Source organism: Panicum virgatum, chromosome 5N, assembly GCF_016808335.1.
Source record: "Panicum virgatum strain AP13 chromosome 5N, P.virgatum_v5, whole genome shotgun sequence".
Classification (NCBI taxonomy): Eukaryota; Viridiplantae; Streptophyta; class Magnoliopsida; order Poales; family Poaceae; genus Panicum; species Panicum virgatum.
This window is the reverse complement of record NC_053149.1, coordinates 24,474,998-24,496,315: the sequence shown is the minus strand read 5'-3', so window position 1 is coordinate 24,496,315 and position 21,318 is coordinate 24,474,998. Positions and strand designations below refer to the sequence as shown.

At 43.8% G+C, this 21,318-nt stretch overlaps 3 protein-coding genes across 5 annotated transcripts; all 3 read left to right on the top strand.

Moving 5' to 3' along the window:
- The first annotated feature begins 1,327 nt into the window (after window positions 1–1,327).
- Window positions 1,328–3,071, top strand: LOC120674682 (mitogen-activated protein kinase spk1-like). The gene is made up of 2 exons (XM_039955820.1): window positions 1,328–1,451; window positions 2,644–3,071. Exons 1-2 carry the CDS (start codon window positions 1,328–1,330, stop codon window positions 3,069–3,071), a joined length of 552 nt encoding a protein of 183 aa, XP_039811754.1.
- Window positions 3,072–5,174: 2,103 nt separating this feature from the next.
- On the top strand, window positions 5,175–10,096 carry LOC120674431. 2 transcript variants are annotated; one of them, XM_039955615.1, is made up of 9 exons: window positions 5,175–5,455; window positions 5,629–5,744; window positions 6,560–6,732; window positions 7,183–7,276; window positions 8,569–8,679; window positions 8,816–8,905; window positions 9,236–9,321; window positions 9,424–9,488; window positions 9,607–10,096. In XM_039955615.1, the coding sequence occupies exons 1-9, from the start codon at window positions 5,233–5,235 to the stop codon at window positions 9,717–9,719; spliced, it is 1,071 nt and encodes a 356-aa protein (XP_039811549.1). In that variant the 5' UTR covers window positions 5,175–5,232; the 3' UTR covers window positions 9,720–10,096. The 2 variants fall into 2 exon arrangements, with proteins under 2 accessions (XP_039811549.1, XP_039811550.1); XM_039955616.1 differs by lacking the exon at window positions 5,629–5,744 and having other exon boundaries at window positions 5,178–5,455; window positions 6,570–6,732; window positions 9,607–10,029.
- Window positions 10,097–11,066: 970 nt separating this feature from the next.
- LOC120671894 lies at window positions 11,067–21,318 on the top strand. 2 transcript variants are annotated; one of them, XR_005673899.1, is made up of 9 exons: window positions 11,067–11,470; window positions 14,875–14,990; window positions 15,428–15,600; window positions 17,009–17,102; window positions 19,685–19,795; window positions 19,907–19,996; window positions 20,557–20,660; window positions 20,754–20,818; window positions 20,910–21,318. XR_005673899.1 is itself a non-coding variant. In XM_039952155.1 (9 exons), the coding sequence occupies exons 1-9, from the start codon at window positions 11,311–11,313 to the stop codon at window positions 21,017–21,019; spliced, it is 1,005 nt and encodes a 334-aa protein (XP_039808089.1). In that variant the 5' UTR covers window positions 11,074–11,310; the 3' UTR covers window positions 21,020–21,318. The 2 variants fall into 2 exon arrangements, 1 of the variants encoding a protein (XP_039808089.1); XM_039952155.1 differs by having other exon boundaries at window positions 11,074–11,470; window positions 20,557–20,642.

Here is a 21,318-nt window from a genome sequence, read left to right as displayed (position 1 = left end):
ATATGTGGCTAGAGTAGTAATCGATAGTGTAGACATGGTGTCTATACTATCGGTTACCTGAGGTTGCGCCCAACCCTACGGATAGTTGTGGTAGCCCCGGAGGTGACAGCTCCGACCAGGCCTTTGCATTCCACCACATTCGGGTTGGTGTTTTCATAGGGCTGTTGGCGGCCTGACCCCGATCACCTCTTCCCAGTCTTTTCGAGGATCGGAAAGGTACCGTCGCCCCGATGTGCCAAGGTGTGATCGCTGTGTTTGACCTCTTCTTAGTTAACCCCTTTGGTATGAACCAGAGTAGAACCGCAGTAATGGTGAAGTAAATAGAAACCTTGACCTCTCTCGTTGACCTCCTAGATTTGCTTGTCTGCTATGCTATCTTATCATGGAGTTCTCATGTGTGTGTCACTTATACAAAACTCCTATTCCATCTTATACCCCATATTAGTGTAGTCGGTATACAAGCTAGCACTTACGTGATGGCTATTTATCAAATTCTTTAACCATTGCTTCCCTGAGGATAAATACAATACCCTAGAATACTCTTGGGTAAAAGCTACAACGGCATCCGTTCGCTTGCGAATTTATCTATTTGTGTTAACAAATGCCAACACGCAGCTAGGTGGTCGAACCCGGTGGGCCGCCACCCTGGTGCTACGGCTGCGCCATCGGGCTCTGCTTCCCGTGACTTGACAGCACGGCGAGCCGGATATGGGAACGGCGGAGAATCTGAGAATGGCGGCAACCGCTCTTCTTCCGATAAATCAGCCGCTCTTCTTCCGGTGAGGATTCGTTGACCCTCCCCTCTAGGGTTTGAAATCGAGTAGTTTGTGTTCGATCTTTGAATTCAATTGGTAGGGTTTTGCTTTCTAGGCCATGAATGCAAATGATTCTAATAGTGTTAATTGGCATTGAATTTGTTTGATGTTTACATTGTCGAGTTTGAAATTGGTTGATTTCTGTAGCGTTTGGCTGGTAGTTCGGTCTCCGATGGTATAGAGGATTCGCATTGGGGTGGCGTTGTGCATCAATCCTTGGTTCTGTGCTGCCATGGTAAGCATCCTCGTTGTCTTTACGCCTGGGATGACAAACATTCTGGGCGTCGTTTCCTTGGATGCCCCCTGAAGGTAATGGATTGCATTTGTTTCAGTGAGTCTGTTGAGTGTGAGGCATGTTTTGGGTTGTAGGTAACGTGGGTTGTAGGTAACGTAAATCTAAGGTTATTTGCTTTGCTCTTGTTTAGGATAAATCTGAGAGGTGTGGATTTGTGCAATGGATCGATGAGGAGTGGCCATAGAGGGCTCAAGAGGTCATCCTGACCCTGTGGGACATGGTTAACCAATGCATCGAGAAGGCTGACAAGAACTTGGTGGACAAGATGGCAAGGCAAGCACTGAAGAACGAGGTCAAAGAACAAATGGAGGTCCTGCAAGCAATTCCTTGCTACGGAACAGGTCACAAAGCTAGAAGAAAGGGGTTCTTCTCATCCTCAAAAGTTCAACACATTGGATATCAGAGGAGTGGTAGATGAAGGCTAGGTTGTTTTGCCAATGCTCATCTCTAGTAGACATGGGGGCATAGGTGATGGATGGACGAGATCGACTTTTAAGCCTGGCAAGGAACCAAGTACACAGAACAACCACTACTGCAGCTCCCCTATGCATCATCATGAGACGCAACTAAGCTGGATCCATGGCTACAATAGGACAAATAACAGAGGGGGAAAATGTACAATCATTTCACAAAGAAGTAGTGCTGTTACTGATGAAACATTGCATCTAATGTAACAAACTATGACACGGCTGCGACAAATGCGCCACCCAGTGCCAAACACATCATCGACCACTACTTAGTGCTCAGAAATATCAACTTATTCAGTTCAATTGAACATGAGTGTCCATAAACCATGACAAAACAATCCAACTCACAACCGAAATGAGTTCATGCGACAGATCTACGAACCAACAGTAGATAGTTGCAGATCCAAACCAACATGACAAAGTATTAGGCATAACAACAAGCAAAAAAGCAGATCTACTTTAAGCAAACAGGAGAGTACAGATCTAATGGACGGAAACAAGTCAGCCGCAAACAAATAGAGGACGAGACAGAAATCAAACGGAGAAACTTCACATGCGAATTCCATTGCCACACCATACCAGAGAGCCCCCTTCGCGCCGAACTCTAGGTGACGGTGGGAGGAGCGCCTCAGAGCGGAGTTAGGAGACACGGTCGAGAGCTCGAGAGCGGAGAGGGAGGTCGTGGCTGAGGAGTGAACAGTACCTCAGGGCGGTAACCCTAGCGGAGGAGGCGTGTTTATACGAGGGCCACGCGGAGCCCCAAGGTGCTCAAGTCAGGCCGCGCACGCTACCAGAGCTTGGCCCCGGGAAAACGCCCGATTCAGCCTTTCCGTGGAGCCTGGCTAGGGAGGCTGAATTGCACAACGGGGGCAGGCCGAATGTCCTATACAACCATCCAAACATGGGTTGGGTGGCCTGCTAGAGCCTGGTTGGGGGTTGGCCACCCAACCAAACAGCCCCTATGGAATCAAAGCCACATGATGCTCATCGGATGGCTCCCTTTAGAGGTGGGTTTATTTTGCATTTAAACCCTCCACCATTAGTATTTCTAATCATAGTTTTGCAGATAACCCCCTCCACCTCACGGTGTCTGTTTCTCTCGGATCGCCATCGTCTTGTCGCGCCCTCGTCCGCACGCGTGGACACGACTCCCCGCCGCGCCTCCCCTTCGCCGTCCCGCTGTGGTCCCTCGGCTGCGTCATGGCAGAGCTCGTCGATGGGGGCGCTCCGTTCCAGGGCATCGACTACGAGGACCTGCTCTGTGAGATCTTCGGCGTGCTCGGCAACTGTCCGAGGGCATCGAAGCCATCCGAGGAAGGATTTGAGGTCCTAAGCGACCTCCTCACATGCAACCCCGACAAGAGGCTCACGGCAGCCGCGACGATCAAGCATTCGTGGTTCTCCAAGATCCAACCACAGGAGGTGCCACAGAAAGAAGAAGCTGTTTCGCCGTTGCCCAAGAGGCCCAGGCGGCATGCTGTGTGCGCAACTTAGCCCTTATTTAGATGTGTAAAAAGGAAGATGTAAACTAATGTAGCATTTTTATTTGTATTTGGTAATAATTGTCCGATTATGGGTTAACTAAGCTCAAAAGATTTGTCTCGCAAATTATAGACAAACTGTGTAATTAGTTATCTTATTTAGCTACATTTAATACTTCATGCATACGTTTAAAGATTCGATGTGATGTGAAATCTTGTAAAATTTTAGAATTTTGAAGGGAACTATACAAAGGTTAGCTAGATTTCTTTCGATCTTTTCGTTATGCATGTAAAGTTAGCAAGTCTGTTCTTCGGAACGGAACTTTGCTTGTGATGGCTGCTATAGCGGTGTCAGTACACAATACGTGGTGTAAATTGCATTATTTGAACTGAATCCTTTTATGGTATTTTGGAATGAGTTTGACGAGTCTGACTCCATGGCGGCGGCGTTGGACTCCAAGACGGCGGCGCCGGGGGCAGTCTTGAGGGCGATGGCGCCGGCGTCATCAGCTATGGCGGCGGATGAAACTCTAAGGGTGTGTTTACATCTTTTGATATAAATTTTTGGCAAGAAAATCTTACTATTTTGGAGTACTAAATAAAATCTATTTATAAAATTTTTTGTACGGATAGGTTGTAAATCGCGAGACGAATCTAATGATTCTAATTAATCCATAATTAACGAATGATTATTGTAGCATCACTGTTGCACATCATGAATTAAGTAGATTCATTACATTCATCTCGCGATTTACAACACATCCGTGTAAAAAGTTTTGTTAATAAATTTTATTTAATAATCCATGCATGTATCCAAATATTTGATGTGACATTTTTTAGTGTAAAATTTTAGAATCGAAACAAGGCCTAAATGAGGCGGCGGCGCAGGCGGGGGTCAAGGTGGCGGCGGCGGCGGAATCCATCTCGGTCTCCATGGCTCTGGCTCGCGTCTCCATGGCGGCGCCGGCGCCGCACAAGGTGGCGACCATGGAGAACCCTACACGATGGTCCGTCGAGATGTAAGAGCCGAGGCAGACGATCAGACACGGGGTGGAGGGAGTTTTTGGCAAAAACGTGATTAACTTTGCTAATGGTGGGTGCTTAGCCATCGAATGAGCAAATTATGGATGGGATGTAAGAGCAACTCCAACAGATTGATTTTTCTCTTTTTCTTTTCTCATTTTATAAGGAAATCCCCCATCACAATTTTATTTTATTGGGGAGATGTGCTCCAGCAGATTGATTTTTCCCTTTCCCCTTTAATTCATGAGTTGCTAGAATCTTCTCATGCATGTGGATCTTGTGGCTAGGAAAAAATAGATAGAAAGGGAGAAGGAAAGGGAGAAGGTGGAAAGGGGAAAGGGAAAATTAATCTGTTGGAGCTAAATTTTTTCCCCTAAATCCCTTTTATGGCTAAAAAGTAGAAAGGGAAAAGAAGAAAATCAATTTGTTGAAGTTGCTCTAAGAGCATCTTCAAAAGTTACTCATTTTTTATTTCCAAATCATGGTTTTTACCAACTCCCAAAATAGTATGTAGAGGGAAAAATAGACCATCTCCAAGAGTTTTATACACTTCAGTTGAAAAAGGGATTGGAAGTCACAATGTGGTGCCTATTTTTGAGCACAAAGATGGAGAATAGTCTAATTATTAGAGCAACTTCAAGTGACTCTCTATATCTATCATAATTGTTAGAAATAGAGATTTTAATGGAAAAATAGCATCCAAGAACTTCTCTAAATGGTTGTCCAAATATAGCCATCATCTATTCCGGATTTCTCGCTAGCCAAAGATAGATAGTAAAAATGACTCTCTAGAGTGTAAATAAGATATAGAAAAGTTGTTGGAGAGTGAAGATGTATAGAAAGCAATTTTTATGTACATGACTCTCCAAATAATAATTTAGAGAGTTAAATTTAGAAAAAAATTAGAGATGCTTTTAGAAAATGGGTAATTAGAATATGGAACTATTGGAGAGAATTTTTTTATTTTCTAAAAAATAAGGATGAGAAAGAGAAATAGGGACTATTGGAGTTGTTTCCAAAATTTGCACAACTGGAGTGATTTTCACTTGATATGCTCCCGTCTAGAAAACGCCCTCGTCCCCTCGGTCTTTTCCACATCGTCCAAACAGACCACGAGCCCCACGACCACGAGCCCCCGCCACGCCATCGGCATGGGCGGAGCCGCACCAGCGCGATTACCATTGCCACATCCTCGTCCTCCTCGGCTCCACTCCCACCAGTCAACGCCGGTTCCCTATCTCCACGCTTCTGCACCTGCCGCCGCCACCTCCGCCACCCTTTCTGTCCCTCGCCCCGCTCGAAGCCCGAGTGTCCGTGTCGCCCGGCCGCGCCGCCGCGCCGCGATGTCTGCTGCCGCCGCCTCATCTTCCATCGGTAAACCTGCCACCCACCCAATGTTGACAACTGGTGCCTCATCCAGTTCGCGATGTTATATTTGTTTTTTCCCATTCGTTCCGGAAAGTTGCTTCTTGCGAAATTCACACGATTAACTGAGTCCCGCTTCGTTTTCGTGTGATTATTCATTTTTCTCCGTTGCGTGATCATAGGAATGTCGGATGCCATGGGGATCGGCGCTCTCTCGTTGGAGAGCGTCGGGCACAACGACCTACTGATCGTCGGACCCGGCGTGCTTGGCCGGATCGTCGCTGAGATGTGGAAACAGGTCATCTGACTATCTGAGAACCGAGATAGATTATAATGAACCCAGAAGTGACTCGTCAGCATGAGCAACTCCAGCAATAGCATATAAATCAGATCCCCCAAATGCTGAATGGAGACTACCTCTATTTTTAGGGGTTTCCAAATTTCTCCAGCAATAGCCGTCAATTCTAACTTATTATAATATAATAGAGGGAATTTAGAGGCCTACTAAAATAGAGAGCCTAATAGAGTAGTAGAGGTTCCATTGGAGTGCATTTTTTTATTTAGCCCTCTAATCTTGAGTCAAGATATGAGCTTATTTAGAGGATCTGGTGGAGTTGCTCAATGGTGATTGGATAACTTTAAATACCTATGAATCCCCGTATAACGAACCCAGAAGTGGTCCTGTCCTAAGCAAATCTTGGTTGAGTTATAAAAAAGGAATGTCTCCTGATGATAATTTATTATTGCACCCAGTCAACTATTACAGTGTGTTCGTGAGAAGAATAGTGTAATCCTGAACTACATGCGTAGAGAGATGACTCCCGCAAATAGTCGGATTTTGATCTGAATGGCAGAAATGAGTGGCTGAAATTAATTTTGCTTTCAGACAATTAACTACAAATCACTTACAAAAATAAAAATAAAAATCAATCATTTATGTTTCATCTCAGCTAGCATTTCTTTAGTGGTATATTGAAGTACCACCAACATACTGTGGTTCTGGCAATATTGACCTGATATCTTTTAATGGAGTGGCATCCTTGTCATATCTTGTAAATTTTGTCACCAGTCAAATACCGTAAAGCTTAGTCTGATTAAGTGCTTGCCATGTAGGAATATCCAGGTTGCAAGGTTTATGGCCAGACTGCAACCACAGATCATCACAGTGAATTAACTGACATTGGCATCATCCCCTCCTTGAAGGGGTCCACAATTGGTCCAAAATTTCCATATGTTATTTTCTGTGCTCCACCATATCGTTCCGAGGATTATGTTGGGGATCTGAGGTAAATAACTGTAAGCTTTTGTGATGATTTCCTTTTGTTCATTCTGTATTTCAGTCATGAACATGCTCTGGATTTCTCTTCATCAGAAAGAGTTATTGAAATCTCCATAACATGGAATTGTAGTGCTTTGGTCATTTATTCTCTTACTGAATTTGGATCGATCTCTCTAGCACTTCATGGCCCGGCCTCCCCCACCCTGCTGCCAGATCCGCACCCACTTTCCGCCACCGTGCTAACCTGGCATCCCCCTAAGCCTGGGCAGCAGACCATCACTAGACCCTGAGAACTCTTTCTCCTGAACTCGTTCGCGTTTTCAGGCAATGGAACTGTGTAAAAGTAGTGATGAATGATCCAAGTGTTGAGTGTACGTGCAGTTGATTATATCTTATACTTCAAGTCCATTAGTGTCAAGGACATGTAAGACATCCTCATTTCGGAAGACATGTGCAGAGTAGCAGCTTCAAATTGGAATGGAGAAGGCTCTTTCCTGTTCACCTCAAGTACTGCTGTGTATGATTGCAGTGACAATGGATTGTGCAGTGAGGTATTATTACTCTGTGCTTTACATTATACATCATAAAATACAAGAGTTTTCTAAGTTGTCTGTTTGCTTCTAAACTTTAGTAGTTATAGTATTACCTTATAATATTTCAAGCAGAAACATTCAAAAAGTCCTATCGAAAATTGTGAACTATGGAACAAGAAAAACTGAAAAAGGATCTGTTTTCAGGTTGGTAACATGCTTTTGTGGCAGTTACAATATTTTTTAATGTTGATCCAGTTTCCAGAACCTTAGTTTATTTGCTTGTGCTTTGCAACAATGTTCTAGGCCCTGTTTGGCAGGGCTCCGAGAGCGGCTCCAACGCCGGCTCCGGACGGAGCCCTGCCAAAGGGGTGGAAACGGAGTAGCTCCATCCTAGGAGCAGCACCTGGAGCCGTTTTCGGCTTACACATGGGAGGCGAAGCCATGGGAATGTGGCTCCGCACGGCTCCTCCTCCCCCTTCCCATCTCTGCCCCTGGGCGCGGGCACGCAGCCGCAGGCCGCCGCTGGGGTCCCCGCCGCCGGTCGGGAGGGAGCAGGGGACGAGCCGCGTCGCGCCTCCGCAGGGGGACTAGGGGCGGGGTGGGGCTGCGCCGCCGCAGACGGGGCATGGCGCCGCCGCCGCCGCGCGCGTCCGAGGCGAACGTCCGTGAGCGGCGAGGGAGGGGGAGGGAGGAGCTCGAGGTGGCGGCGGAGCTCGACGTCGCCATGGGAGCCACCCTCAAGCCACGCTCTCGCTGCCCGCCCGCCACGCGCTCGCGGCTCGCCGGCCTGCCGGCCGCCGCGCGAGCAGGGGATGGGGGCGGAGGGAGCATGGGAGCCCGATCCACCACCGTCCGCGCCCGATTTGCAGAGCCAGAGGCCGGAGGAGGCGGCAGAGGGGCGCGGAGAGGGAGGCGCAGGCCCGAAGGAGGCGGCTGAGCAGGCGGAGGAGGGAGAGAGGCGGCGGAGCAGTCCGACGCTGGACGGAGAGAGAGGGTGAATGGGAGGGGAGAGGGCGATGGGGTAAATAATATAGAAAACTGACATGTGGGTCCAGGAAAAAAGAAAAAAAAAGAAAAGAAAAAAAGAATAAGGGCAATTTAGACATTTTACAACCTCAATACAATGGTGAAGCTGTTTTGCCAAATGTTTTTGAAAACGGCTCCAGCTCCATCAGAGAAGCCGCTCCACCGGAGGAGCCAGAGCCGGAGCTATTTTCCGAGGAGCCGGAGCCCTACCAAACAGGCCCCTAGTACCAGGTCCGGCTTTGTTGATTTAATTTAACCTTTTTCATCTTTTTCTGCTTGTGTAGGATTCTCCTTGTGTACAGATTGGTCAAAGCCCTCGTACCGATGTCCTTCTAAAAGCTGAAAATGTTGTCCTTGAGGCTGGAGGCTGTGTTCTCAGGCTTGTGGGACTTTACATATCCTCAAGGACATATCTTTTCTTTTTATTCCAGTTCCAACTTTGGAGCATCTGGTGTTCTTTGATATACTTTTTCTGAACCCTACTGAGTTACAATCGGCAGAACTGATACAATATTCCTTGACTTCCAACACAAATCTGATCGAGGTCCTCATGTTTACTGGCTGTCAAAAGGAACCTTGGATGCACGTCCTGATCATGTACTCAATCTGATACATTATGAAGTAAGAGCTGCTTCTTATTTATGTTGGTGTTATAACATGGATAATTGTATTGTACACTAGATGTTTTAGGGCAAATTTGAGTTTATTACCAATTTAGATCAAACCCTTTGATGCAACACGTACTCTTTAAGTTTTAATTTGTATGTGATCCCCCATAAGAGCAAATCGATAATTAAAAGATACATCCATACTGTAGACACTAAGGTTTCGTTTTAAAGGTTTAAACAGATGACTAGATTCTATAGTTTATTATATGTATCTGATTAGCATGTCAGGGTGGTTTACTATGTGCTCTGTGTTTTACGAATTTTTGCTTATGAATGTTTACAGGATGCGGCCTCCCTTGCAATTGCTATCATGAAAAAGGGATTACGCAGTCGTGTCTTTGTGGGCTGTGACAATGAGCCTCTATCCAGGTCGATGCCAAACTCCATCTTGTTTAGCTCCCTTTTTGCAAAGCAAAGATGATTTTGCTGCAAATACACGTGTGCTGACATCATGGAGCTTTGATGTTGCAGGCAGGAGATTATGGACCGTGTCAACAGAAGTGGGAAATTTGACACGGAGTTCCAGGGCTTCACTGGTTAGTCAGTCACATCACACATGCTAGCATTCTAGCTGCGTTCAAGAATTCCCAAGAGGATCATTTGCGCTCATAATTAACATGGCCTCGTCTCCCTTTTAAATTTTGCTTGATGTAGGGACTGATGGCCCGCTGGGGAAGAGGATGGAGAATTCCAAAACCCGGGCTGAGATCGGATGGCAGCCCAAGTATCCGAGTTTCACAGAGTTCCTTGGTCTCACCAATCCATAACCTTCATGGGATATTGGGATGTCGCTAAATTCTTGTGATTAAAGATGAAAATCGGTACATAAAAGAAATGATGACAGATTTGGAAGTGAAATGTTGGTTGCTCATACAGTCATACTGCAGTTTTAGGCTACTTTTCATTTCTTCTGTTGGATTTAGATCATGTAAGCATTGCCACCATGGTGTGGCACATGCACCTAAGTCGCCTCTGTTTTCTTTTGTTAACTCATGAAAGCATTGTACCATCTCACCGCCTCCAACACTTGTTAATTGTTTCCATGGCTTCTTCGATCCATCCTCCTGTTCAATACCCTATCTCATTGTCGATGTCTCAATTGTAACAAAATGTCCAATAATCTAATCGTTTCTGATGTGCAGAAGCAACAAAAAGAATTGGATGAGAAATTTATCCACTAGAGGAAATTTCTACTGTATTTCCTAAAAAGGGTACTGAGATATGCTCAGTACTCCCCTGTTCTCTATTAATAGTCCTATTTGATCTTGACACAATAATCAAGGAAAAGCAGCCTTACATATCATTTATCATTTAATGTAACACAAGGTTTTTTGCTAGTCCTCTAATGTCTTTGTTCTCTATTGATAGTCCTATTTGATCTTGACACAATGATCAAGGAAAAGCAGCCTTACATATCATCTAATTAATGTAACACAAGGCTTTTTCTAGTCCTCTAATGTCTTTGTTCTCTATTGATAGTTCTATTTGATCTTGACACAATGATCAAGGAAAAGCAGCCTTACATACCATCTAATTAATGTAACACAAGGCTTTTTGCTAGTCCTCTAATGTTTTTGGTAGAAACTCTTCGTTATTAGTGTTATTTATTATTATGGTCCTTATCAATAGAAAATGGGACTATCATTTATGAATATTTGAGTTTTGGAGGGAGTAATAATTAAAGCGAATGAACAGAGCTAGGCGGGCGTTTGGGTTCACGCACGTGGGTGCGATGCTATCCGTCGCAGGACTAAGGGTATATTTGGTTGTCAACTACACTTTGTCGCATTTAAGGTTAGACAAGTGTGGCAAAGAATTTGGCGCCACACTTTTCTTATCTAAGAGAATTTTGCCACATTTTTTCTTGCCTATGACATATGGAGCTCTAAAGAATCTTGCCTAATCTTGATTACCAAATATCCACTAATTTGATCAAATTTACTTAAATTACGCGCCACCGCCGCTACTCTGCTCAGGATGCCATTCGGAAGGAGCGGTCCCCGGCGAGGGGTAGGAGGAGGGGGGATCGCTGCCAGCCAGGTGGTGGTTAGGATTAGCGCTGGCTCAAATCCTTATCAGTAAACCCGTGAGACACTCACACACCGTTGCCGCCTGGCCCATCTCTGCTCACCTCCTGTCGCGTCGCCCTCCGGCCCCTTCCCTCCTGCCGCCGTGGGCCCTATACCCTGCCCTCCTCCCGTCATACCACCGCCTGCGCCGCCGTCCCCAGGCGCGAGGGAGAGGGGAAGCTGTGGCCGTGCGGCGTCGCCAGAACCTCCTCGATCCATTATCCATATTCCACAGACCCACCGAGTCACCTTTACACTGTCGCAGCCGCTACCCCGCCCGACCGACGAGATGAGAGCCGCCACTGCGGCCTCCTTCCGCCTAGCTCCCGCCACGAACCCGCCCCATCGCCGCGCCTCCTCCTCCTGTTCCCTGAAACCCGCCCTGACAGCTCAGCCATCTCGCGTCTTAACGATCGCCCGCCGCTCGCCTGTCGCCCGCGCTTCTCTCGGTAATCGTCTCACCAGTCACCGATCCCATTCCTTTTCTCGTATGCCGCTTTATTGTTACCAATTTACGTCACACGTAGTTCCTGTCGCCTTGAATTAACCAATGGGATGGAATAGGGTGTGTGTGGGTGGGTGGGGGTGGCACCGAGTGCCTGTGAACTTAAGCAGTGCCTGTGGAGGGGGGGAATACTGTGCGGTACTGTTGACCGCTGTAGCATCCAATCCGGACCGTTCGCGGGGCAAATGGATGGCTGAGATCGCATACAGTCGCTAACTTGCAGTCGCTGCGACTGCATCCGATCTCGGTGTGGAATGGGGAATCATTTCTAGACTGTTACGAACTGCCGTAGATGGAACATGACATTTGAACAGTTTGATTGTCATGACTGCGCCAAGACGAGAAAGACGTATTTGCTGTTTACGTTATCAATGTTCATTTGAATTTTAATAGCTTACGTACTGGCATAATTTTGAAAAGAAAATACATACTGGCAAGTCTTGTGTGAGTGGGTTATATACCCGGGCATGTAACTGAACCAGCATGAACTGAAAACCAAATCACAAATCGGAAGAGGTTATCTGACCTTGTTCCTACCTGAATACTGTTGTCTCTGTGATTCTCACGTCTCGGCACTACGCCGGTGGCTAAGGGTATCACAGTGTTACCAGATTCATTACCCTCAGCCTTTGGGTTGCAGCGGCGCTGGTGGTCATCAGCAGGAACCACCTCGTGCTGCTCGTCCTGATCCCATGTCATCAGAGGAGGTCCCATTTGCTCGACCTCACACCAGTTCTTAGCGTTCTCAGGGTGATTTTGCTAGTCACTCTTGTCCTTATGTGCCCAAAATGTCATTTCCCTTGTTTACTGGTGAACAACCTAGAATCTGGAAGGATAAATGTCTGGATTATTTCAGTTTGTGCAATGTGCCTGAATCCATGTGAACTACTGCTTCCTCTATGCATATGGATGGGCAAGCTGCTAAGTAGCCGCAGGTTCATAAATTGAAATGTGGGTTAGGTGAATGGGATGAGTTTATTGCTGCTTTAGAAACTCAATTTGGGTCCTATGATAACAGAGATGCCATTAGTGATTTGGTTGCATTAACTCAGATGGGTTCTTTAGAGGTTTACATTTCAGCTTTTATTGACCTCCAATATCAAGTCAGTGTGCATAATCTGGGGTTGGATGAGGTGTATTTTGTCACACAATTTACTAGTTGGGCTTAAACCAGAATTAAGGGCCAGCGTGCAAGCTCAAGTCCCTAAGAAGATGAAGAAAGCTCTTCTGCTGGCAAAAGTGCAAAAACAGTTATTAGACAGCAAACAACTTAAATACACTAAGTTTGATGGAAAGAATACTACCTCTTTACCCAAATTTGATCCGAAGTCCAGTGCTTCTACAGGTTCTCTGTGGAAAGAGGGACAGCTTCGGGATTTCAGAAGGACCAATGGCCTTTGCATCTACTGTGGAGATACATACAACTCTTGTCATGCTGCTATCTGTACTAAAAGACCTCAGGCTCAGGTTCATGCTCTGGCAGTGAATGATTTGGATCAACCATTGTCTGAAGAAGTGCTTACACAACTGGCAGTAGAAGATGCTATCACTAATAATTTTCAGCAGTTGTGCTCGAATGCAATTGCAGGCACTGCTGAAGGAGATGTTCTTAAACTCAGAGCTATGGTCAGAAACAAGGTTATGCTCATATTGTTAGATAGTGGCAGCGCTCGTAGTTTTGTGAATTTCTCTTTTCTGCAACAAGTGGGTATCAAACCTGTACCTATGTCTCCAAAGCAATTCAAAGAGGCCAATGGCCAGGTTTTGATCACTGATAAGAAAGTACCTAAATTGGATTGATGGTGCCAGGGACACACATTAACTTCTGAAATGCCAGTATTGGACCTGGGAGCCTATGATGCTATATTGGGTTATGATTGGCTCAAGCCTCACAGTCCTATGACTTGCCATTGGGATAACTATACATTAGAATTCAGAGAAAAGGAAGACTGGTTAAATTACATGGAGTTCAGCCCCCTCCATAGCAACTGTCTCATATGTCAGGATACTTTGGTCAAGGTAAGCAAAGGTAATGATATATGGGCAGTAGCTATAGTGAACTATGTTGAGCAGATTTCTACATCTTCTTTACCTGAAATAGAGGGTCTACTTCAGGAATTAGAGGATGTTTTTTCTAAGCCAAATTCTTCGTCACCTCAGAGATTGTGTGATCACACCATTCCTTTATTACCCAATTTTGCTCCAGTCAATTCTAAACCCTATAGATATTCACCTAGCCACAAAGATGAGATAGAAAGACAAGTGAAAGAGTTGCTAGATGCTGGACTAATTACCTATAGCACTAGCCCATTTGCTTCCCCGGTTTTGTTGGTCCAGAAAAAAGTTGGGAGTTGGAGATTTTGTGTTGACTATAGAAAGCTCAATGATCTTACTGTCAAGGACAGGTTTCCTCTTCCAATCATTGAAGAAATCATAGATGAACTTGCTTGTATTCAATTTTTGACCAAATTGGACATGACAGCAGGGTATTACCAGATCAGAATGGGTGAATAAGATGAAACATTGGACATGACAGCAGGGTATCACCAGATCAGAACGGGTGAAGAACATAAACTGAAAACCAAATCACAAATTGGAAGAGGTTAATCTGACCTCGTTCCTACCCGAATCCCGTTGTCTCTGTGATTTCTCACGTCTCGGCACTACGCCGGTGGCTAAGGGTATTACATTGATGAGGTCCGCTCCTGTCGAATAGCTTGGGGTCTTGGGACTAGTGCTGGTTTCAGTGGAGGCCAGGTTATACTAGTAGAATCAATCCCTATGTGCATGTTGTTGGGGGACATTCTCGCTCCGGTTTTGCACAAGTTGTTCATGGCATTGACCATACTGCTAATCCTGTGCGCTGGATGTTGATGATTTTGTTCTCGAATGACGAAACCAACAAACGGATACTTCCCCTTATATCTGTATTCTTTTTTTACTCTGCTCCAGCTTTGTATAGGTAGAGCAGCTCCAAGTTTCGAAGCTTGCAGTCCTAAGCTGAGGTTCTACAATGACGCTGTAGCAATTTCTCCATTAGAAAGAAGCTAGTCTGTAGTTGCATTGTGGGTACCTCAAGTAGTCAGTAATGCAGTCCATACAGATGCTGACATATTGCTAGGGTAGCGCCGTAGCGGGTTAGGCTTGCTACATTATAGCTCGTGAACTTAACTTGTCCCTTGTTTGCTGTAATTAATATTCATTGTGGCATGCTCGAAGTTGTAACTTGCAAACACACCACGATCTTTGTTATTTTGGTATTCTAAAAAAGATCCTATTTCCAAATCTGGAAGTCCACAGCGATGACTGGAATTAACTGATGCTTTCTTTTGTGTTTGCTGCTCCCAGGGGTATCTCATGATAAAGACTCCAAGGTCTCTGGCGCAGATGTTGTTGGCCAGAATGATCTACTCATTGTGGGCCCTGGCGTGCTTGGACGAATTGTAGCTGAGAAGTGGCAAAAGGTATTTCTGGCTACAGTTAATATTCTGATGTATTTATCTATCACCTACATGGAGAATCATGCACCAAAACTTGCTTATCAAGCCAAGGATTATACTGTTGAAATCAATTTAGATCCCGAGTTACTTCAATGTCAATGTTATTGAAAAACTATCAGTCAATATGTTTCAGACAGTCTGTGAAAAATTAATCGTCTGAAGAACTCCTGGAGAACTGCTAAATATTTCTTTCTAATAAGTCTTGATGCCTGTTGAAGTATCCCCCCTTTTAACTAAACATTATATGTTTACTGTAAAAACGGGTGCCTTCATATCAGCTCTTGCATAACTCAATGTTTTTTTTTGTTTCTTTCTGTGATTTTTAGGGCTAATTCTTGGAGAGGGAATAGGTTAAGCTATGCTGTAAGATGTTCTAATTAAGTGTACTTTTCATCCTAAAGGAACATCCAGGTTGCAAAGTTTATGGCCAGACTGCAAGCACAAATCATCATAGCGAGTTAACAGATCTTGGCATCATCCCCTCATTGAAGGGCTCTACTATTTCTCAGAAGGTTCCACATGTTATTTTCTGTGCTCCTCCATCTGGTTCTGATGATTACCCTGAGGATGTCAGGTAAATGAATGCACGAATAATGATAATTCATGGAGTAAATTTCATTTAACGTTGCCATTTTTCTCACATACCTTCTGCGCTGCTAATATTAATGGTAAATTCTGTGGCTTTCTCCTGATGTTTTTATTGAAATCATGAAGCTCTCCAAATCTGTTGCTCTAGTGCATTATCAAACTGTTAACACTTCTAGATATTAAAATTATGGTGTGTATAGTTTGTTCAGGTTGAGATTTTGTATCAATTTGAATGGGATTTGGGCACTATATCTAAGTTAATATCAGTTGGGTCAATGTGATTACACTGATGGCAGTCAATGCATTGTATAATTGTTGACAGCCATAATAGTGACATACTCCCTCCATCCCTAAATATCTGTCGTTTTTGTTTCCCGATAAACAACTTTGACTAAATATATGTTAAAAAATATTAATATTTATAGTACATAATTAGTATCATTAGAAAGATATTTGAATCTAGTTTTTAGTAAATTTATTTGGAGATACAAATGTTGCACGCATTTCTACAAAATCGAGTCAAACTTGTGGCACGCACACAAACGACGACAGTTATTTAGGGATGGAGGGAGTAGGTTGTAAAGCAACATGAGACTGCCTAGTCAATCATTGTTAGAGACTAGCATGGTGGTGTAAGACTAGCTGCAGCTGTGTTTTTATGCTAGAGCTGCTAGTGGCTGTACAAACATTAGTATATCATGCATAGTGACAGATAAACACTGCGGTGTAAAACATGGTTGATTTCTCTATTCTTGACACAGGACCTGATGGTCTATTTTGCTTTAGATTAGGCTAATATAAGTGCATTCAGATAAAATTACATGCATGCCACAAAACTTTACATGCTCAGATTTTGGTTGCAACTCATCCCTGAATTTACCGAGTGTATTATGGTTGAGACAACTTCCAAATTGGTGTGTTTGGCTCGTGTAACGAAGATGGTGATATGTATTTTCATATTGTTAGCAATTAAGGTAATATATTGTGTTAGGCAGTAAATATCAGGGAATCTAGGTGCTGCTTTCTTCTCTGGTACTTGGTTAGTGTTCTATTTTTTTTTATTTATGTCTATTGCTTATACTGAATGAAAAGAGTTCTTCACTATGAATCAGGGAATCTATGCTGCATTCTTATCTGGTACTTCCATATTTGTAGAATCTAACATACAAGCTGGTTAATCAAATGGCTACTATATAAAGATGGGCATTGCTAGCTCTATGTAGTGTCAACACACCTGTGCATCACCACTCATAATCTGCACTTGGTTGGATTTTATCACTGTTGAAGCGTGAGACTGTTACAAATCCATCATTTCATCTTCTTATACACTAATTAAATTGTATATCATGGAGTGTGGACATGTGATATATCCTCATTTCAGAAAGTGTGTGCAGAGTGGCAGCGTCAAATTGGAATGGTGAAGGATCTTTCCTGTTTACATCAAGTACTGCTCTGTATGACTGCAGTGACAACATGATGTGCAATGAGGTGCTAGAGAAAGACTAGTATTCTTCAGGGATCATATTTGTGTTCACCATTGACTTGCTTGTTTGGATGGTACAAGTTTGGCAAATCGAAAAACAAACCACAAACCATGTTATGCAACTAGTTTTTTTTCTTGAACTCGCAGGAGAGCTGTGTATCATTATATTAAGAAGACGAAAAAGGGGTAAGAACCCTTACAACACCCACACACACCTCACTAAGGAAACAAACTATTTAGCACCTTTGCCACAAAAATACATCCAACCTTGACCTGTACAATCACTCCTCATTTGGCACCAGAGTGAGGAGGTGAATTCACTCCTCTAGCTCCAGCCAAACCACACATATGTAGCACTGGCTGATACCAGGGCTGTAGTAACACTGGGAGAGTACCCATTGAAAACGCAACGGTTGCGATGGTTCCACAAAGTCCAGGCTCCCAGAATAATCAGAGAGTTAAGGCCTTCTCTAATGAGAGCAGGCACAGAGTTACAGCTTATCTCCCACTATACCTCAAAATTTATCCCATCTGTGCAAGGGGAGAGAACCTGCAGACCAACCCTCCTTAAAATATTAAACTAAAACTCAAGATTTGGATCTGTTTTCTTTAGCCTCAACCACCTCATTCTCAGTGCCCAATTCAGATTCTGAATATTAGAAATCCCAAGACCACCCAGTTCTTTAGGAAGACATACTTTGGGCCAAGCTAGCAGACAATGCCCACCTTTTGCATCTTTCTTTCCACTCCACAGAAAATCTCTTCTTATCTTGTCTATTGCCTTGATAGATCAATGGCATCGCCAGATAGATCAACATTGGTGTTAGCACATGCTGTACCAAGATCTTGCGACCTTCTTTTGACAATAAATCAGCCTTCCACCCAGGTAGCCGTGCAGACAAACGTTCAGTATATGGCTGTAATTGAGTCTTCGTTAATTTTCTTAGGTGTTAGAGGGAGTCCAAGATATTTGCAAGGGAATTCCAGCTGTTCTCAAGGAAGAAGTTCCTGTACAGTATCAGAAATTGAACTTGTGCATTGAATTGAATTGGGAAAACATTGCTGTTCTGCACATTGGTTTGCAGCCCCGAAGCCTTCCCAAAAAGGTTGACCAGATCAAGACGCTCAATACCACATAGTCAGCATAGATAGAGATTCTATGTTGCAACTCTCTAGCTGAACTGCTGAAAGAGGTTGAAAAGACCATCAACCGAAGCCTTGGTAACCATGTGGCTCAAAACATCAATTGCCGGAATAAAAAGCATTGGTGATAGCGGATCACCTTGCCGCAGCCCTCTCCGGTGGGAAATGGTATCACCAGGACTGCCATTTAGGAGGACTTGTGTAGAAGAGGACGCAAGAAGACCACTGAGGATGTTGTGCCATAATAGACCAAAGCCCAATCTTTGCAGCACCTCTAACAGAAAGCTCAAGTCACTGAATCAAATGCTTTAGAGATGTCCAATTTTAAAAGCAAACCTGGCAACTTTTGTGTAAAAACCTTGCAATTTGTTGCACTAGCATAAATTATGTTGGATAAACCATCCTTTAATGAAAGCACTCTGGTTGTGAGACACCCGATTAGGAAGCCAACCCGCCAATCTGTTTGCAAGGATTTTTGTGATGAGTTTTGCAAAGCTGCGTACAAGGTAAATTGGTCGGAAATCCTGAACTTTTTCAGCCCCATCCTTCTTCGACAAGAGTGTGATATACGCAGAGTCGAGGAGTTCAAAATTTCTGAATTTTCTGCTCCGAACCGCTGATATTGCAGCCATGATATCTTCCTTAATCAGAGGCCAACACACTTGGTAGAAACGGCCTGTGAAACCATCTGGACTGGGAGCTTTATCCGAGGGTAATCCCGAGATTGTTTTCCAGACCTCATCTGTTATGGGGACTTCCAGGGTGGTCAGATATGGGAAGCAATATCAAGCTCATCCAGATTGACCGTAACTTCATTATTCATAGTAGAACCCAGAACACCATTATAGAAATCAAAGATCACCCTCTCTTTATCCTCATGTCCACTAAAAACCTGATCTCCAGCTACTAGCTTTCCAATGAAGCCCTTCCTCTTCCTGTGTCGGGCATGAAGATGAAAGAGCGCTGTGTTAGCGTCGCCATCTTTAAGCCAAGAAATACGAGAGCGGGTTCTCACTACCGTTCTCTTCAGCGATGACAAGGCTAAGGTGTGCTTTTCAAGCCTATTCATGAGCCAGACTTCATTATCCAACACGACTCGGCTGTCTTGCGCCATTTCCATCTGATGGAGTACCTCCCTAGCAAAAGCGAGCAGACTGTTCACATGGCCCACCTTCTTGTGTCTCCAGCTTTCAAGGGCTTTGCTAGTTGCCCGCAATTTTCTTGCCAAAGTGTCAAAAGGACATGCGTTGGATTGAACTGACTGCCAAGCCATTTCTACTGCTTCCCGAAACCTATCTAATTGTGGCCAGAAGGATTCAAAATGGAACATTCTGTTGGGAGCTTGTTATGCAACTAGCTATATTTACTCTTCAGTTGAAGCTTTGCTTGTCCTTTTTTCCTTCCTTTTTGTGATGTATTAACCATAAAAGTTTTTGTCATGCAGGATTGTCCATCAGTGCCAATTGGCAGGAGCCCTCGTACCGATGTACTTCTGAAAGTGGAAAATATTGTTCTTGAGGCAGGAGGTTGTGTTCTCAGGCTAGCTGGACTTTATATATCCTCAACTAATGCCTACTTCTTGTTCCAAGTGCAATCATTATGAACACAAACTCTTATATATTACTGTGGATGAAACTGCTATAGCATTTCCTTAAATTGGAAACACAAGATAGATAGAGGTGCTCATGTATTTTGGTTGAGGAAAGGAACTTTGGACACACGACCAGATCATATCATCAACCAGATTCATTATGAGGTAAGATGAGCTACAGATTTATCTCAGATGCATCTGATAGTTGAGCTTATTGGTGTCATGTCCAAAATCTGTAAATGTATGTACCTACAATTTCTTTAATAGCCTTGCATTTGCCCAATCACAAGTGCTGAGCAGAATGCCTATTATCTGTAAAATGTTGGTATTTATTTATATTCTACTTATTGATGAAATACAAAAGAATAGGTTTTCAAAATTTTATATGTAGCCTAGAAAATCATGAAACTTAAGTTCAAGTCTATGAAGCAAGTTGAAAAATGATATCTGTTACTTTAAAGTAATGAAATGCTATCTAATTAGATGTAGCAGTGTGTGCCACTTAATTTAGAGCCACTTAATTTAGAGCCACTTAATTTAGTCTTGACCACAATATGTCTGACGTGATCCAATCCAAGTATGGCTGTGAATGCTTTGGTTCACCACAACTGTTAATTTCTTTGCATATTCTTAGTCTTTTTCATTCTGATTTGATGGACGGAGTATGGCTCGTTAGACCAACCTTTTGTTATTAGCTGTGATTACATATGTCATATTATTGCCAGGATGCTGCTTCCCTTGCAACAGCGATCATGAAAAAGAGACTCCGGAACCAAATCTTTCTTGGCTGCGACAATAAGCCTCTTTCCAGGTCATTGTGGACTTTCTGGTTCGCATCAGTTTCTTAGTTCTGTAAACTCAGTTTTGCTGTGCAGTGTTACTCTTATGGTTTAGCCTAATTAAAAAAGGAAAAACTTTACAGACAGGAAATAATGGACGCTGTCAACAGAAGTGGAAAATTTGACACGAAGTTTGAAGGCTTTACCGGTTAGTCTTTACCCTGCTCTTGAGTGTTCTCATGCCCTTTAGTGCACAGGCATTAGCTTCTCACATAATCTGAAATCTGCTTTAACTGCAGGTACTGACGGTCCATTGGGCAAGAGAATGGAGAACTCGAAAACTCGGGCTGAGATCGGGTGGGAGCCTAAGTATCCCAGCTTCACTGAATTCCTTGGTCTCAGTAGCTAGCAATATGCCAATATCTTTGCATAGTGTTCAGTTCTTCTGACTCGATTGAGTAGCAACCGCAAGGAAGTCGTATCGAGGTATGAGTTTTGATATAGTCTGAACTGGTGAGGGTGCACATCTGTCTGCTCCGTGCCTGTCATCAGTTGGATATTTTTTTATTCTAAAACTATTTGAGTTCTCCATAAGACTATGCGTCATATAGCTGCATGGTAGTTTTCAACGTCTGGTTTTGGGATACTGTCAACTGCAAGTACTCTCTCCATCTCAAGTTATTAGTTGTTTTGATTTTTCTAGGTGCA

Excerpts from the sequence above, each read along its gene's own strand:
- LOC120674431 (XM_039955615.1), top strand. The coding sequence starts at position 5,233 with ATGGGCGGAGCCGCACCAGCGCGATTACCATTGCCACATCCTCGTCCT. Across the intron at positions 5,456-5,628 it reads CGCCGCCTCATCTTCCATCG|GAATGTCGGATGCCATGGGG; the intron begins GTAAACCTGCCA and ends GCGTGATCATAG. Across the intron at positions 7,277-8,568 it reads ACAATGGATTGTGCAGTGAG|GATTCTCCTTGTGTACAGAT; the intron begins GTATTATTACTC and ends CTGCTTGTGTAG.
- LOC120671894 (XM_039952155.1), top strand. The coding sequence starts at position 11,311 with ATGAGAGCCGCCACTGCGGCCTCCTTCCGCCTAGCTCCCGCCACGAAC. Across the intron at positions 15,601-17,008 it reads GATTACCCTGAGGATGTCAG|AGTGGCAGCGTCAAATTGGA; the intron begins GTAAATGAATGC and ends AAGTGTGTGCAG. Across the intron at positions 20,643-20,753 it reads GACAATAAGCCTCTTTCCAG|ACAGGAAATAATGGACGCTG; the intron begins GTCATTGTGGAC and ends AAAACTTTACAG.
- LOC120674682 (XM_039955820.1), top strand. The coding sequence starts at position 1,328 with ATGGTTAACCAATGCATCGAGAAGGCTGACAAGAACTTGGTGGACAAG. Across the intron at positions 1,452-2,643 it reads AATTCCTTGCTACGGAACAG|ATAACCCCCTCCACCTCACG; the intron begins GTCACAAAGCTA and ends ATAGTTTTGCAG.